Source organism: Mytilus galloprovincialis, chromosome 2 (assembly GCF_965363235.1).
Source record: "Mytilus galloprovincialis chromosome 2, xbMytGall1.hap1.1, whole genome shotgun sequence".
Classification (NCBI taxonomy): Eukaryota; Metazoa; Mollusca; class Bivalvia; order Mytilida; family Mytilidae; genus Mytilus; species Mytilus galloprovincialis.
In genome coordinates this window covers 78,673,283-78,692,058 of record NC_134839.1, presented here as the reverse complement: position 1 = coordinate 78,692,058, position 18,776 = coordinate 78,673,283, and the positions used below count along the sequence as shown (strand labels likewise).

Here is an 18,776-nt window from a genome sequence, read left to right as displayed (position 1 = left end):
GTTTTAGAGAAAATGACCAAACCAGTTACTTTAAAATATGTTTAAAAGGAGCCATGGGGTAAAACAATCACTCAACCAAGACCTCTTTTTATGTGCAATTTTCTTAAGTGGACATGAATTAATTAACTTTAATAGATTTTCAGGTGTATTATGAAAATTGGCAAAGGTTTCCGTGGAATTCTAGTTCTCGTCTAGGACAACTTCCCGCAAAAAAATCTTTTTATCAGTTCATTACAGGATTTAACAAAATTAACATTTTCCTTAGATATTTTTTCTTGATCTTCTTCTGCCAAAGTCATATGACAATCAATGAAGGTTTACAAATTTACCAGACCGTCTGTTAATTGCGAAAAAATAAGTCCATCAACTGAAAAATGAAAACAAAATTCTTATAAAATTTTGCTTCAGACATTAATCATAAAAAAGCTTCTGCTAAAGTTTCATAAAATTTGATGAAGGTTTGACAAATTACTTAATGTGTAACAAACTAACCCCAGACTTTATCTACTAGTTATATAACTGCAAAAACAACTTCCTTTTATCAGAAAATACGAGTAAATTAAATATATGTCCAACTTTCGTAAAATTCCATGAATATTTGACAAAGTTATTGATATCTAAAAAAAACTTTAAACAACATGCTGAACCTAAATATTGACGCGGCCAACGGAATCTAGGATCACTATGTCTCGCTTTTGCGACTGAAATGTTGCAGGCTTGACAAAAATGCAAATCTCAACAGATAATGAGTAGCTTTAAACAAAGGGAAAGTAAGTAGAATTCACAGTACATTTAGACTTTGACAGAAGATGAACAAATTTATAATACGAAACCTTTAAAAAGTAAATTTCGTTACTTTTATTCGCAATTATACAAGCCATTGAAGAAAGATATACAAGGCTTATATAATTTTAACCAGTTCTTTTTAGTTTATTGAAATTAAAATATATTTTTTTACCAAAATTCAAGTGTACCCCTGGGCGTTTTGACGTAAACGTAGCTACGCACCTAATCATGTAACAGCTAAACCAGCAAAAAACAATTTTGGTTTCGTTAAATTTCCAAATCCTACAGACTTACTCTGTAAATCAATGTCAAATGACAGCAATCTCAAAAATGTGTTGTTGGTCAATATGTCGTCCAAATGTTATAGTGGAAATTACCTTATGATTATGAAAATATTATTGACTTATTAGACCATTATAAAATCATGCAACTGACCTTGGTCAATATAGTGTCAAAGAATTTTTGATTATCCTAAAAGTTCTTCTTCTGATGTCTTTTTGGTTATTTATGTTGTTCAGTTGTTGTCTCTTTCATGTCTAACCCTCATCTCCTCTTACAACCTAACTGGTAAAGATGTCAAAATTACCTTATATATAGAAAATGCCATAAAGACATCAACATTTGTTTGACATCTAAAATATTTAAAAAAAAAATGGTATTGGTGAAAAGAAAAGATATGGGGTATCATCCAAGACACAAAATCAGTACTTGCTTAGGGAAAAAAACACAAACAGCTAATGAACAGTGCTTTCATTGCTGTTCTTCATCTCAAAGTAACTAAATTAAATTATAAAATACATGTATACATGACTTAGTTTAGTATATTATGCATGCATTGCTTCAATAATTTTGATAACATTAAGATTACAAGAAATCCAAATAAAATTTAATGATATCAGTATAGCAGGTGAGACATCTCATCATGCATCCCATGTTTTATAATTGGTTTCTGCTTTCAATTAGCATGTTTTACAGTCAATATTTTGTGAAAAACATCAAATTTTCATAACTATCAGACAATTTACAAAATTATCCTTAACTCCGTCCATATTGACCAAAATCAAAAGTGATGAGTTTCATAATGATTTGTTATGTAAATAAAATTTTCATAATCATAAGACAATTTCCGTAATAGAATTATGACAGACCAAAGTCACATTTTTGAGACTGCAGTCATTATCAAATATATCAACCAGATATATGTGTCATGTAAGTGTGTAGCATTTGGCAATGTAATGTAAATAATTAGACTAGAACAGCTTTTATTGACATGAATGCAATTAAATATGCACATGTAAATAAACGTGGACATAATTGGAGTCGTCGGATGCTTTAGTATCAATTATTGTAGTGAAATGAAACAAAAAACCTATAACACTAATTCCTAAGCTGTTAATCTAACCTTTTTCAGTTGCATCCTTCAGTTAAAAAACTTATAAGTAAAGTTAATTTTGCCTACAGCAAAACAATGGTAAAGTATAAGTTTTCTCTTCTGTGGAAAGGTTTGACCTTTCTAGAGAAGAGATATATTCTATAATTACTCCCTTTTTTTTTCTGGAAATGTGTTGCTCCATCTTTGGTCATCTGTGAAGTGCTTTGAATTTGAAATTGTATAGTATTAAATTTTATAATCAGAGGAGTTTTAAAAAATCTTTTCAAGTTATGTTTTATATACATGTATACATTATTTAAAACTGCATTTTTGCTGCAATTTCTGGAAACAGTTGTTTGTTAATAAGTACATTACATGTACATGTATGCTCTGATCTATAAATTAAAGTCTATCAGTATTTGGTTCAGTCACTCTATTATTCTAAACATTATTTGTATTTTCAAAGAGTCTTTTTTGCCTGATGTGACCATTGGTCAGGTGTTATTTTAAACTGCCAGTAATTTACATATCCTAGTTATCTGACCTATCAGGTTCTAGTTTCATTTGATTGACAGATTAAATCACACATCTTGCGACACTTTCCTTTCTTTTCAAGATGATATCGTAATTTTTCCAACAACTGGCTATTTATTGGATTTTTAATATTTGCTATATGGATAAGATCATGAATTGTGCCACTGACAAGATTATAATTTGAAAATTTTATCTTGGAACCGATACTATTGATTGGACATCATTAATGTTTACATGGACTACAAATCATTTCATGCAATGGTATACGCCAATATTGCTGAATGCATTTGTCGTTACTTGAACACTTCTATTTAAGATATAGCTAAAAGTGTTAAAACATTTCTTTATTGATAATTATTCACAATTACTGTCACAAAACAGCTGCTAGGATTTCAGTCAATGTCATCTTGACTTAAAAAGTTATCAGACAATATATTAATATTTGATGTTGGCTTATAAGGAATAAATTTCCTGACCTTTCTTATCATGGAACTCACGGACATCAGAATTTATAACTGAAAGTGTTAGACTTGATATGTTGTGAAGGACAAGTCAAGAGAAATTGGAGTACCTAATTTCTTATTTGTGAACTACTTATATTGTTCAAATTCTGTACAGATACATTAGACAAAAAGACATAGAAAAATATCGTGATGCAGAGTCTTCATTAAAGAAGCAGCTTCAATGTAATGCTCAATTGACAGTATAACAGCTTTTCTAACTGTTGCTTGTTTTAGTTAATTTGACATGAACTGGAGTGATCTTTAAAAAGGAATATAATAACATCTATATTTCAGTGAATATAAATAGCAGTATATAAATATCAGTATATGTGGTATAAGGTGAAAATTACTGACAGAAAATATTTGCAAAAAGTTATAAGCCAAAGGTATGAGTTGTGATATTTTAACTGCTTGGACTTAAATATCTCAGACAATAAATCTGAAGTAAATTATTACTCTATCACAGTAAACAGTAGACAGTGTTTGCATTTATAAAAGATGGATAAACCTATAGTTATACCATTGAACCTTTCAAACATTCAGAATGATGGATTGGACTTCAAAGATACTAATTATCACTTTCCAGATTATTATAAGGTATTAGCCACTGCGTATTTGGCTATTATTGACATTTTCATCATAATTGGGAATGTGTGGGTTATTTTTATAATTCTATCAAAACTTCGTAAGAGTATGTATTTGTTGTCATCTCTGGTTGTTTCAGATCTTCTGACTGGTATTACCTCTATTCCTTTGTATCTATTGTGGCTTCATCATGTTGATCTATTTATATCACATCCTATGTGCTTCGGTTCATTAATGACATCATTGTTTCTAACTTCAGCCTCAATTTTGAATATTGTTGCCATGACAACTGAACGTTACATTGCTATTTGCCACCCAATGTATCACAAGTCTTTTGTTAAGGTCAATTTCAGAGTTATACTTTCAGTGACAATTGCTGGAATTTGGCTGACAAGTTTTCTCATCAGTCTGTTTTCTTTCATTTTCATGAAAAGAGATTTCCTGATCTGCTCCTATTACAATGTTTATAATGGTCAGTTTCTGTTTTGGGCAATAATATTAGGAGTTTTCAGCCCTTTCTGCCTTTTGTCAGTTATGTATGTCAAAATGTTTCTTTCTGTAAAAAAATGCTTTAAAAGAGAAATTGTACAAAGAATCAGATTAACAAGCTCTAGTTCTCAAACTCGTCAGAAAAACATTTACAAGGCCCTAAGGAAAATGGTGTCGACTCTATGTTTGGTTTTGACTTGCTTTGTGTTTTGTTGGTTTCCATTTTTTATTACTATAGTTTTACGAGTGGTATGTAAAGAGTGTGAATTGCCAATATTGGCTTATGAAGTCATACTGTTGCTTGGTTTGACAAATTCTTTTACAAATCCTATCATTTATTGTTTGAGACACAGGTCATTCAGGTTGTCATTGAGGCAAGGATCATCTGCTGAACAGGAAAGAAGTAACAGTCACAACTTTTCAGATTGATAAGTACTTATAACTTCAGGTGAAAAACAGAAGTTATTCATGCCCAAAGTGCTACACATGAATCAAATTTTCCTTTACTTTATACAAGTTGCTTCAACAATAATCGTAAGTAGTGATACTGGTTTGATATTGGTTTGATCACTCTCACAGTGCTTTTTTCCAAGTTGCTATCTTATGTTTTATTGTTCTGAATTACTCTTCTATGCAGTGTTTGGTTAAAATAGGATTTCTTTTTACATGCATTAATTTAATTCATCCAACATAACCCTCCTTGCGATCAATTTCTTATGGTACTCATAGGCAAATTCAGGGGGCCCTGGGGGGCCGGCCTCCCTGTTTTTTTTGGGAAAAAATGGTTGATTATATAGGGAAGCATGACTGGAGCCCCCTTTAGGTCAGTCAGTGGGCCCTCCTCATAAAAAGGTCTGGAGCTGCCACTGGTACTATATATAAATCAACTATCATATACTAAATTTTTACCCTTTAATAGCTCATATCATAACTACAAGAATATATATGTACTATATTTATAATCAATATTTCTCCTATCCTAAATCATTTGTCAAGTTATGGCTGAAGTTTATGAAGATTCATTAGGTATTAACTGATGTAGAATATTAAACTGATTATTTCTCCTTAAATAATGTCTAATAGAACTGACATTGATATGGTATTTTGTTGGATAGAATTCTCAAATTGCACCTTTGTAAGACAGTTCTCATTAAAGGGAAATAAAACATGTGAAACAGCATTAGTAAATTGGTTTTGGTAGAATTAGTTCATTTGAGTTCTTTGATAAAGGATATTTCAATGTTAAAAGAGTCATATAAATTGGCATTGTGCATCAAACTATTCTTTTTGTAAAGATGATTTAACTATGAACTTGAAATCATTTTACTGTAACTTGACTGTTAATGGTGCTATCCATCTATGGCAGTTTATTCCAAATTCTGACCAATTTCAGTTGTTTTATCAAACCAAACTGTTCAACTGGTCAGAAATTTTGGCAAACTGCTACAGAAAACAACAGTCAAGTCGTGGAAGTGCAAAAAGAATGTATTGGATTTAAGGTGGATATATCTTAATTATCTGTTGTTTTATACATTACTGTATTGTTATCCACATTGTTTTATTATTGTTGATGTGAAATAAATATGTTATCTTCTGAGCTTTTGGGTTTAGTCAGATTTACAATGAAATATTTTTATTTGCTTACATACATTCACCATTCTACTTATTTGGTATTTTTCAAAGATTTTCTAAAAATATGGAACCAAAATCAAAAGTGCCAGTTCAAACAATTCAAAATGCAGTGGTCATTTATTTGTCTTTCTTAGCCAGATGAATTAATAGTCAATACTTGTTATACCCTTGGATGAGGGGTAAACTGGTCTATCTCTGTATGTATGGTTGTCTGTCTTTAAAATCTTTTTTGTTGCATTTTTATCAGCAAGTATCGGTCATATCTTATTGTTAAAATGCACCAAATTCCATCTTATTAAGTATACTCTGTGACACGTTTTAAGTTACTTTCATATTCTTCTTTTTGTTTACTTTAACTTGTATATTAACAAACACAACCTAAAAACAAATTAAAAAAATCAGTTGAAAAGGGTTGAGTCATTAGATCCATAAAAAGGACCAAAACAACTAAGAAAAAACTATAGACTTAACATACTGAGATGAGGATACTTCCAGTTACTGAAATCTAGTTCAAACCCCCAAAAAATCATGTATTCAAGATGAAATATAGATTCAATTTATTAAGTGTTATTAGAAGTCAATGTAGAAAAACATATATATTTTGTTTCAACATAATCCAAATTTTATCTTTGAGAATTGAAATTTACATAAAAACTAGGGGCATTATGTTTTTTTGGTCTGTGCATCTGTTTGACTATTCATCCATTCGTATGTCTGTCTGTCTGTCCCACTTTAGGTTAAAGTTTTTGGTCAAGGTAGTATTTGATGAAATTGAAGTCCAATCAACTTGAAATTTAGTACACATAGATATAGAAAGATGTGGTATTAGTGCCAATGAGACAAATCTCCATCAAAGTAACAACACATGTTTCCTCTGATATGAACTTTCTTATTTTTTACCCAAATTTCATGGTTCATTGAACATAAAAAATTATAGTGTGAGTGGGGCATCCATGTACTATGGAAAGATTCTTGTTTCTTCATCTTGTAAGAAATGATTTGTTCTTATTTTGTACTGTTATACCACTGTCCCAGGTTAGGGGAGGGTTGGGATCCCGCTAACATTATTTATGTATGTGCCTGTAATTCTGTGAAGGCCGTACGGTGATCTATAGTTGTTAATGTCTGTGTCATTTTGGTCTCTTGTGGACAGTTGTCTCATTGGCAATCATACCACATCTTCTTTTTATATATGTCTAATTATGGTAACTGTAATGTCTTTTCTTCACAAATCTACTCAGGTAAAGAATGATTGAAATATGAAGAAGAAATTTTATTTCTTCTTTATTTCTACTGTAATACCTTTTGTCAGCAGTAAAAACACACCCAACTTTGCACAATAAAAAAGAAAACCATGATCAAACTAGATTTAAAATGTGATAGGCATAAATTGGTAGCATAAAACTTTGCTGGCTTTCTCAAATAACTGCCTTGAACATGCATAGAATATTTGCCACTGGATGTTAAGCAATCGATCAAATAATGTTTTTTTTAATGTTCAATAAATTATCTGCCATGCTTATGAATTTTTACAGTAATTGTATCCTCACAAGTATTCCTAATGCCTTGATCCATTGATTAGCTTAGTAACGAACCATTTAACCCCGTTTTGGCCTATTAGGGTTGAGTGGTAATTTTTTTTCTGTTTTTGATTACCAGTATGAATTTCAAAGACAAGTGAAAAATAATTGTTTGTTAGTATTATTGAAAATAAGTATTAAGGTAAGTCTGATATAAACAACATATTTAGAACTCACTTTTTATTTTATGGATAATCAGAATTCAGCTTAACAAAGTAAGACCAGTGAAAATATATGGGCGCACTTGTTTCTAGTAAGCCGGTCATGCGCCGGTCATGTGACCGGCGTACGCCTATTCGTGCGAGAAACAAGTGGAACGGCTTATATACCGGCAAATCTAACATGGCTACCCAAGGACCATTACTACCAGCTATAATAGGTTATGGCCTATTCCAGCTGTTTGAGATAGATGAAGAAGGAAAATTGCAACTATATCTTTTACAGACTGAATTGTGATATTTATTAAACGTTCACAACTGTAACAAAAACGTTCTCAAGAGCGACAAAGCATTTATACGTTGCTCAATTATTTATAATTAACAATTAACGACAGGATAAATATGATAATAATAATAACAATAAATATTTTATTTATAAAGGGTGACTACAATTAGTTACAAATACTTATCTTCCTTGAGACCTCGGCAATTCTAGTACAGTATATAAATACAAATGTTAGTTTGTTTAGTTAGGTTTTATGTCGTTTTTAGCGCGTTTTGGCTATTTCGCGATGATAACAATACAGTTTTAAATGAACAAATTCGGTTCTTACAACAGTCAGCCATGTTTTTCGCCGCTTAGCCGGTCAAATCAAACCGGCTCGAGCGGCGTAAGCCGGGCATGCGCAGTGCTGAATATTTTTACAAACAAGTGTCATGCCGGTTTGCCGACGGCTAACGGCGTAAGCCGTTTGCTAGAAACAAGTCCTACCTATGAAATTGGTCTAGACTAATCAGATGTAAGATGTAGCAGCTAGAAGCTATTTTTAGTTCACCTGGCCCAAAGGGCCAAGTGAGCTTTTTTCATCACTTGGCATCCATCATCTGTCGTTGTCCGTTGTTGTTAACTTTTTACAAAAATCTTCTCCCCTAAAACCACTCTGCCAAATTAAACTAAACTTGACCACAATCATCATTGGGGTATCTAATATAAAAAATGTGTCCAGTGACACGGCTGATAACCAAGATGGTCGCCATGGCTAAAAATAGAACATAGGGGTAAAATGTAGATTTTGGTTAATATCTTTGAAACCAAAGCATTTGGAGCAAATGTGACATGGGGTAAAATTGTTTATCAGGTCAAGATCTATCTATATATTTTCAGATGAATCGGACAACCCGATGTTAGGTTGCTGTCCCTGAATTGGTAATTTTAAGGAAATTTTGCCGTTTTTGGTTATTATCTTGAATATTATTATAGATAAAGATAAACTGTTAACAGCAATAATGTTCAGCAAAGTAAGATCTACAAATAAGTCAACATGACTGTGCCAGGGGTTTCATTATCTTTTATGTTGACTGGTACTTTCCATGTTTCTAGGTGGTACTTTTCTTTTTATTCCATGAATATCTTATATAAAAATTCCTACATTTAGGCAGTACTTGTCAATAGCATAGGAGGGTAAAAGTACCGGGTACCGCCTGCTAATGAATGGCCTGTGACCAAAATGGTCAGTTGACCCCTTTAGGAATTATTGCCCTTTATGGTCAATTTTTAACAATTTTCAAATAATATTTTGCAAAATATTTTCCTCTATAACTAAGTGGCCAAGTTTATTTTAGATAGAGATAATTGTAAGTAGCAAGAATGTTCAGTAAAGTAAGATCTACAAACACATCACATGATCACCAAAACACAGTTTTGCCATGAATCCATCTGTATCTGTTGTTTAATATACACATAGACCAAGATGAGCGACACAGGCTCTTTAGAACCTCTAGTTGTTATTCTTATCAAATTTCCCTTTTGAAGACATTCTTAGACTTAAGGGCATACGATACAGTTACAGGGAAGGTAATGACGTTGCTAACGTTAAATGTTATTTTCGCGACGTCAAACTATGACATATCGGGAAAAGATGCATTTTTCGACTGATTTTTATCATTCAAACTGTTTTAATTTGAAAACGAGTGCATGGACCCCTATTTTTTAAAACAGCAATTTGTTTCATTTTGCAAGGAGATTATGTGACCCAAATTTTATAAAACTGTAAATAGCGCATTTTTTAAAAATTTTGATAAACATGCAGCAAAAAATGACGTTTTTTCCTCTATTCATGAACATTTGATAAATATAGAGTTATTTCGGAATAAAAATTGCATAATTTTTAATGATACTTATAAAATACAGAAATTACCGATTATTTAACAAAAAACAAGTTGTGTTTATCTTTTAAAACAAAAAAGTTATGTCTTTCTTTCGAAAAAGAAAATACTTACACAAATCTGAATTTTGAGCAAAAATACAAAATTTCAACCTCATTTTACTCAAAAAGTAGCACATGAAGGTATATTTTTTATTACATATTTGATTTAATCAGATAAAAAATAGCCTATATGCAAATTTTCATCAACTTGTAAATACAGGTTCAAAACTGTATCGTATGCCCTTAATCCCATTATACTTCATAGGTATAATGATAAAGAAACATAAAGAATCCTGGTCAGTGATCAGATGGCACACATGGTATTAATTAACTCATCCTTGAATTTCAGTATTGATCAGGTGCTAATTTGATTTACCCAAGAAGATGTCATGAGCTTAAGTAATTTCATAAAATGAACTGTACAAACATTTTATATAACTGGCTTAGTTTACATAAATGGTTGGACCTGAACATAATAAATGTAAAAATTAGGAGATGTGGTATGATTGTCAATAAGACAACTATCCACCAGAGTTCAAATGAAATGGATGTAAGCAATTATAGGCCACTGTACAACATTAAATACTGTGAAAACTTCATAATGTATAGTCCACTATAAAAGGCCCTAACATAAAAAAATGTGAAATAATTCTTTTGAGAAAACCTAACAAAAAATACTTTTTATCTCCCTGTAGAGGGGGAATAGTATTTATATTTCATTGGTTAATACTTTTATACAATCCTCCAACTGATATTTACAACAGATTTAAATTTCTTGTGGGTTAATTGTTTGCACATTAAACCAGTAATTTCTAGTACAACAATTTGTAGCTTATTTATTTTATATTATGTCAATTTATTAGCAGTTTGTTTGACAATAGCCCAATTGTTGTCCTGCCATATCATGGGGTGTTGCACAAAGGGGAAAAAACAAGGGAGGGAAAAATTGTCCCTTTGTTTGGTGACATAAGTTACAATGTTTCTCTTCTCTCTCTATGAACTGCATTAGCTTGACCAATATAAATTGTGCCACCTTGATACATTTTTTATGTCCCAGTCATGGGCATTATGTTTTCTGGTCTGTGTGTCTGTTTGTTCGTTCATCAGTTTGTTCGTTCATCTGTCTGTCCCGCTTCAGGTTGAAGTTTTTGGTTGAGGTAGTTTTTGATGAAGTTGAAGTCCAATCAACTAGAAACTTAGTACACATATAAAAAAGAAGATGAGGTATGATTGCCAATGAGACAACTGTCCACAAGAAACCAAAATGACACAGACATTAACAACTATAGGTCACCGTAAAGCCTTTAACAATGAGCAAAGCCCATACCGCATAGTCAGCTATAAAAGCCCCTGATATGACAATGTAAAACAATTCAAACGAGAAAACTAACAGCCTAATTTATATAAAAAAAAATTTTTTTTTTAAAATGAACATGCTCCCTATGATATGATTTTTCTAAATTTAATGCCAAATTAGAGATCTCCCCTCATTTTCAGGGTCCACTGAACATAGAAAATGATAGTGCGGATAGGGCATCTGTGTACTAGGGACACATTCTTGTTATGCATAAATTTGCAGCATAAACAATATATGTGCAAATTCATTTCAGTGCGAATTAATTTTTTCCACATGAATTTGAGATGATTTGCTTTTTATGTTTAAAGTAAAGGTACTTTGAACAATGCTAAGAATTGTCTTTGGTGCTGCTTTCCATATGAATTGTTATCAAATTTGACATTTTACCAAACCAGCTACACAAATAACCTTTCATAAGAGACCAAATTTGTCTACTGCACTTTAAAAGCATGGTACTGTGTATTTCATTATATCATGACATCCTTCAGCATTATATGGTTTGGTTTTAAGAACTCCTGGTGAAGTTTGATACAGAAACGTGTTTTTAATCCTGTTTTATTTTGAATGTCAAAGGTCATTACTCAAGATAATTCAATGTTTTCATAGCACATTTTCTTTATCTTCTCAAGTTTATTTGTCAGAGGATAAAATTACTTTGAATTATAAATATTGAAACAAGATTTATCCTAATTATACAATAAACAAGAATGTGTCCCTGGACCCTAGTACATGGATGGGGCATAATAAATGGGGCATAAAAATCAGTTTACTATCTCTGCTAAATAAAATTATTTATTTTCAGTGGTGCTGCACCTATGAACTATGATAACCCTTCAACACCTCAAGCCATTTACAATGGTCCAGACTCGCCAGCCAGTATATACAGTCAACCTATCTCAACACCAGGATCAAATGTAACCAGTACCAATAACAAGTAAGTCATACAGTCAACCAATCTCAACACCAGGATCAAATGTAACCAGTACCAATAACAAGTAAGTCCTACAGTCAACCTATCTCAACACCAGGATCAAATGTAACCAGTACCAATAACAAGTAAGTCATACAGTCAACCAATCTCAACACCAAGATCAAATGTAACCAGTACCAATAACAAATAAGTTATACAGTCAATATACAGTCAACCTTTCTCACCACCAGGATCAAATGTAACTAGTACCAATAACAAGTTACTCATACAGTCAACTTATCTCAACACCAGGATCAATTGTAACCAGTACCAATAACAAGTAAGTCATACAGTCAACCAATCTCAACACCAGGATCAAATGTAACCAGTACCAATAACAAATAAGTCATACAGTCAATATACAGTCAACCTTTCTCAACACCAGGATCACATGTAACTAGTACCAATAACAAGTAAGTCATACAGTCAACCAATCTCAACACCAGGATCAAATGTAACCAGTACCAATAACAAGTAAGTCGTACAGTCAATATACAGTCAACCTATCTCAATACCAGGATCAAATGTAACCCGTACCAATAACAAGTAAGTCATACAGTCAACCAATCTCAACACCAGGATCAAATGTAACTAGTACCAATAACAAGTAAGTCATACAGTCAACCAATCTCAACACCAGGATCAAATGTAACCAGTACCAATAACAAGTAAGTCATACAGTCAATATACAGTCAACCTATCTCAACACCGGAACAAATGTAACCAGTACCAATAACAAGTAAGTCATACAGTCAACCTATCTCAACATCAGGATCAAATGTAACCAGTACCAATAACAAGTAAGTCATACAGTCAACCTTTCTCAACACCAGGATCAAATGTAACTAGTACCAATAACAAGTAAGTCATACAGTCAACCAATCTCAACACCAGGATCAAATGTAACTAGTACCAATAACAAGTAAGTCAAACAGTCAACCAATCACAACACCAGGATCAAATGTAACCAGTACCAATAACAAGTAAGTCATACAGTCAATAAACAGTCAACCTATCTCAACACCAGGATCAAATGTAACCCGTACCAATAACAAGTAAGTCATACAGTCAACCTATCTCAACATCAGGATCAAATGTAACCAGTACCAATAACAAATAAGTCATACAGTTAACCAATCTCAACACCAGGATCAAATGTAACTAGTACCAATAACAAGTAAGTCATACAGTCAATATACAGTCAACCTATCTCAACACCAGGATCAAATGTAACCAGTACCAATAACAAGTAAGTCATACAGTCAACCTATCTCAACACCAGGATCAAATGTAACCAGTACCAATAACAAGTAAGTCATACAGTCAACCTATCTCAACACCAGGATCAAATGTAACCAGTACCAATAACAAGTAAGTCATACAGTCAATATACAGTCAACCTATCTCAACACCAGGATCAAATGTAACCAGTACCAATAACAAGTAAGTCATTAAGTCAACCAATCTCAACACCAGGATCAAATGTAACCAGTACCAATAACAAGTAAGTCATACAGTCAACCAATCTCAACACCAGGATCAAATGTAACCAGTACCAATAACAAGTAAGTCATACAGTCGACCAATCTCAACACCATGATCAAATGTAACCAGTACCAATAACAAGTAAGTCATACAGTCAACCAATCTCAACACCAGGATCAAATGTAACCAGTACCAATAACAAGTAAGTCATACAATTGATATATCTCAACACCAAAAGCTCATGTTACCAGTACTTCCTTATATCAAATAAGAAAAAACAGTCAATATTTAGTCAACCATCTCAACACCAGCATCTAATGTAACGAATACTAATAAGTTAGTCATATATAAATCTCCACCAGAGACCAAATGACATAAAAGTTTTAAAAAATCTGGGTAACTGTACAGTCTTCAACAATGAGCAAAACTTATGCTGCATAATCAGCTATAAAAAAAAATACAAATGTGAAACAACTTAACTGAAATAAACCATTTTTAGCTCACCTGGCCTGAAGGGCCAATTGAGCTTTTCTCATCACTTGGCGTCCGGCGTCGTTAACTTTTACAAAAATCTTCTCCTCTGAAACTGCTGGGCCAAATTTAACCAAACATGGCCAAAATCATTATTAGGGTATCTAGTAAACCAACCAACCAAGATGGCCGCCATGGCTAAAAATAGAACATAGGGGTGAAATGTAGATTTTGGCTTATAACTCTGAAACCGCAGCCTTTAGAGCAAATCTGACATGGCGTGAATTTGTTTATCAGGTCAAGATCTATCTGCCCTGAAATTTTCAGATGAATCTGACAACCAGTTGTTGGGTTGCTGCCCCTGAATTGGTAATTTTAAGGAAATTTTGCTGTTTTTGGTTATTATCTTGAATATTATTATAGATAGAGATAAACTGTAAACATCAATAATGTTAAGCAAAGTAAGATTTACAAATAAGTCAACATGACGGAAATGGTCAATTGACCCCTAAGGAGTTACTGTCCTTTATAGTCAATTTTTAACAATTTTTATAAAATTTGTAAATTTTAACTAACATTTTCCACTGAAACTACTGGGCCAAGTTCATTATAGATAGAGATAATTGTAAGCAGCAAGAATGTTCAGTAAAGTAAGATGTACAAACACATCACCATCACCAAAACACAATTTTGACATGAATCCATCTGCTTCCTTTGTTTAATATTCACATAGACCAAGGTGAGCGACACAGGCTCTTTAGAGCATCTAGTTAAATCATGTTTAAGACAATGAATGAAAAACACCCATAACTGTACTTTTCTTGTAGGTATAACTTCTCACTGTGCTTAAACGGCTTTGGGTAACTTAAGTTACCCACAGCCCAAGATGGCAGACTCTAAACTCGTTGATATTTAATTCATACAAAATGTACCTTTTGCGACGTTTTTCATGCAGAATGTAAATATTTATAGGATTATTGAATAAAGAAATGACTAACAATTACAATAAATTTGTTAATATAGAGTTCACCAAAGCGCAAGGTCAACTTTAAAAAATGCATTAGATGTCCGTAACTTTTTGATCGAAACTAAGCAGACTGTCCGTAACTTTATTTTCAGATGTGGGTAACTTTTGATTTAAAATTTTAAGAATTATAATTTCAACAATTAGAAGACAATTAACATCATATTTGTAACCTTCGCGGCCGTTTTTACTACTCATTCACCACCAAATGTGATTTTATTAACGCATCATACTTACACCACAGACGTTTTATGTGGGGTTTGTGGTACTCCATCCTGGTTATGGTTTGAACTTTTATTTACTGATGTGCGTCTTATCGACGTTTTTCGCTTGTCAGACGAAGGCTTTTCCATACTCTTTAATGTTTTGAGTTTAATTATATGTTTGCGGTTTACCTTCACCTCTGTTTCTTTCTATGTGTATTTTGATGAATACTCTTTGACGCGGCTCGGTATTTATACATCCCACCAGTTAGTTATAGTGTTATGATTTTTTGAATATGTTTCCTAGTATGTTTTTTTTTCTCTCTTTGTATGTTATCAGGGGTTGTTAGACTATTAAATTACCCTGTTGTCCTTCGTAGTTATTTATATTTTTATATACTATGTCGAATTGTTACACTATGTTGACTGCTCTTTTCCTTTTATTGTCACTGACTTTTACCTATTGTGTCTTTTAGTTTTATTCAGTTTAATGAGATTTAATGCAACTTGCATACAAATGAAATATGCAGCTAGCTGTAAAACTAGGTTTATTCATTTATACAAAATGTCCTTTTTTTAAGTTTTCCCATGTACTGTAAATCTTGGCCAGGGTGCCGCAATATCACTGTGCGCAACGTCCCAGTGTGTCCAGATTGACACCCCTTTTATTTTACTGTCAATGCTGATGGGATTTGTTTTTGTGGGGATGAGAGAAAAGTATTTTTGGCTTTTTCAAAAAGACGGAAAAAGTTTGTGCACTAAAGTCTCGTATAGTCTATCCACTGCATGCCTGGGCAATTTGGGTTCCCCTCCAAAATCCCGGATTCACACTACCCTTGTCGTTGCTGGCAGAAAATCAGTTAGTGTATACATGCTACATGTATGTGTAAAAAATACTTGTGTAGTCTACTTGTTCAAAAATAAAAACGAACAATGATGTTTCAACAGTTTATCTGCTATGATCGGAAACAACCCTCCGAACTAGGCGATTCAGGTACCCCGACGTTATACAAAATGAGACCCGAGTTTTGTGGATTTATCGTGATTTTTTTCATATTTTTCCCAATTTTGTCTTCCATCGATACAATGAATTATATCATACTAGACATCTACTTCGTTTTGTGAATATGTATTCGATGCCATCTCTATCATCAGTTTAAACATTACATCCGCGTATGTCGATTCTTTGAAAGTTACGGACATCTCTATTGGTATGATGAAAAAAGTTACAGACAAGTTGTTTTGAAGTTACGGACAGCCTAAGTGTTTTTTAAAATCGTGCTGTGATCATTTATTTTGTAGAATTTAATCACCTTTCTAGTTTAGGGGTTTCCCTAAACGATTAATACAACTTTTAAATTCAGTTGTTTAATTTATGCATTTGTGGTACTGTTATTCTATAGAAGAAAAGTATCTAACCGACGCAAGGCGGCTCCATCTTGGGCTGTGGGTAACTTAAGTTACCCACAGCCGTTTAAGCGCAGTGACTTCTTCGCAACCGTGAAAGTTTACAACAAAATTATTTCACCAAATTACTTATTTTATTCTCAGGTTGTTATGAATAATGTTGTTCCCTTATTTTAAGCAAAAGTGTATAGAAAACATATATTTTTTTAATCAGTATTAAGTAAAGCTATTGTCAGACACCAGAAATGACATATTAAACCGGCTATTAAATTGGAAGCAGCAAATTATCCCCCTTATTTTAGGCAAATGTTTATAGAAACCATATATTTATTTTTTAATCAAAATATGTAAGCTCTCGTCTGACATTTTAAACTGCCTTTAACAGATATTTTTGTGTGTTTTTTTTCTATTGGAATTTGTTAAACAATGGACAATGATGCAAGTTTAATTATTAAGAATTCAGAAAATGTTGTATACAAATAATAGACAATAGACAATAGACAATATTTATTAGCACAAACACATTTACATTAAATGGTTATGGCATACAAAATTAAGACAATAAACTGACAATAGTTAAATTAATTATAATTATATTAGAGTGACAGTGGTATTCACGTAATAATGCTATGAAATTGAAATCCCATTATTTAATTGAGTGAAGTTGTAGTAAAATGATATTAGATATTTGTGTAATTGTACATGGAGAACAAACAAATTTCACCAACAAACTAAAAAACACTGTTCATATTACCAGGAACATTATAATGGTTTACTTTTATAAATTGTGACTTGGATGGAGAATTGTCTCATTAGCACTCATACAACATCTTCTTATATCTATATATTAGATATACTGTTCCGAGATATTACATAGAATGTATTGGAGAGCTTTATTGATCACAAATTTGTTTTATTTTAGTTTAATGGATCTTGGTGCAATAGCTGAGGCAAATGAAGATGACATGCTGGATGCATTCATTAGTCTGGATTATAATGCTGATAATCTGAATGACATGAGTCTCATGGAAATATTGCCTAGCATGATGGCTAATAATTAACATATATGATGTCTGTGTTATTAAAACAATAATCAAAATTGGATTATGGTGAAAGAATGTACCCAGTAACAAGAAAAAAACAACAATTAATTCATGCTTTAAGAATATTGAGTCTTTGAAAACTTATTATTGTTCGTTGAATTAGTGTGATGTTCCTCTTGTAGTAAAATGTTACCAACAAAAATAACAATAACCATCATTATTTAATATGGCATTGGTCAGTCATTCACATTTATCAAATTTATTTAAGATGACTATAAAACAAATGTCCATTTCCCTCATCCCAGGTCATGGTTTTAGAACAGACCTTGCAGACATGTCAGTCCCTTTAAGATTAATTGATTTCAAGCCATACTGTAGTTTTAAGTTGCTAATACTAAAGATAAAATTTGGTTAATTTTGGAGTAATTGAATGTACAATTTTGAAATTTTGAGACATAGATTTTGAATATCTGAGACTGTTAGTGGTGAAATTTTGAGACATAGATTTTGAATATCTGAGACTGTTAGTGGTGAAATTTTGAGACATAGATTTTGAATATGTTAGACTCTTATGGGCGGTATGGGCTTTGCTCATTGTTGAAGGCCAAACGGTGACCTATAGTTGTTAATGTCTGTGTCATTTTGGTCTTTTGTGGATAGTTGTCTCATTGGCAATCATACCACCTCTTCTTTTTAATATCTTAGTGGTGAAATTTTGAGACAGAGATTTTGAATATCTCAGACTCTTAGTGGTGAAAATTTGAGACACAAAGATTTTGAATATCTTGTGGTGAAATGTACTGCTGAGATGAATTAATATAATAGGACACATTGTGCATTCCCAAAATTTGCTACTGATGATTATTGTTTAACCCTAGATTTTTATAAGGTCTGGATAGTGTTCACAGAATAGAGTATTATTGGCAAAGTAATATAATCGAGAAATATGGATAAATGAACAGAAATAATG

General features: G+C 32.3%; 2 protein-coding genes across 4 annotated transcripts in view; both read left to right on the top strand.

The window, feature by feature from the left end:
* The window catches only part of LOC143064482 (signal transducer and activator of transcription 5A-like), a 71,056-nt gene extending 53,030 nt beyond the window's left edge, over nt 1-18,026 (top strand). For all 3 annotated transcript variants that reach the window (XM_076237338.1, XM_076237336.1, XM_076237335.1), the window contains exons 21-22: nt 12,006-12,137; nt 17,686-18,026. In XM_076237338.1, the coding sequence (XP_076093453.1) occupies nt 12,006-12,137; nt 17,686-17,824 (271 nt within the window). In that variant the 3' untranslated portion in view covers nt 17,825-18,026. The remainder of the gene's footprint in view (nt 1-12,005; nt 12,138-17,685) is intronic.
* LOC143062422 (5-hydroxytryptamine receptor 4-like) lies at nt 2,029-6,474 on the top strand. Its single transcript, XM_076234119.1, has one exon. The coding sequence runs from the start codon at nt 3,694-3,696 to the stop codon at nt 4,696-4,698; it is 1,005 nt and encodes a 334-aa protein (XP_076090234.1). The 5' UTR covers nt 2,029-3,693; the 3' UTR covers nt 4,699-6,474.
* Nucleotides 18,027-18,776: the final 750 nt, after the last annotated feature.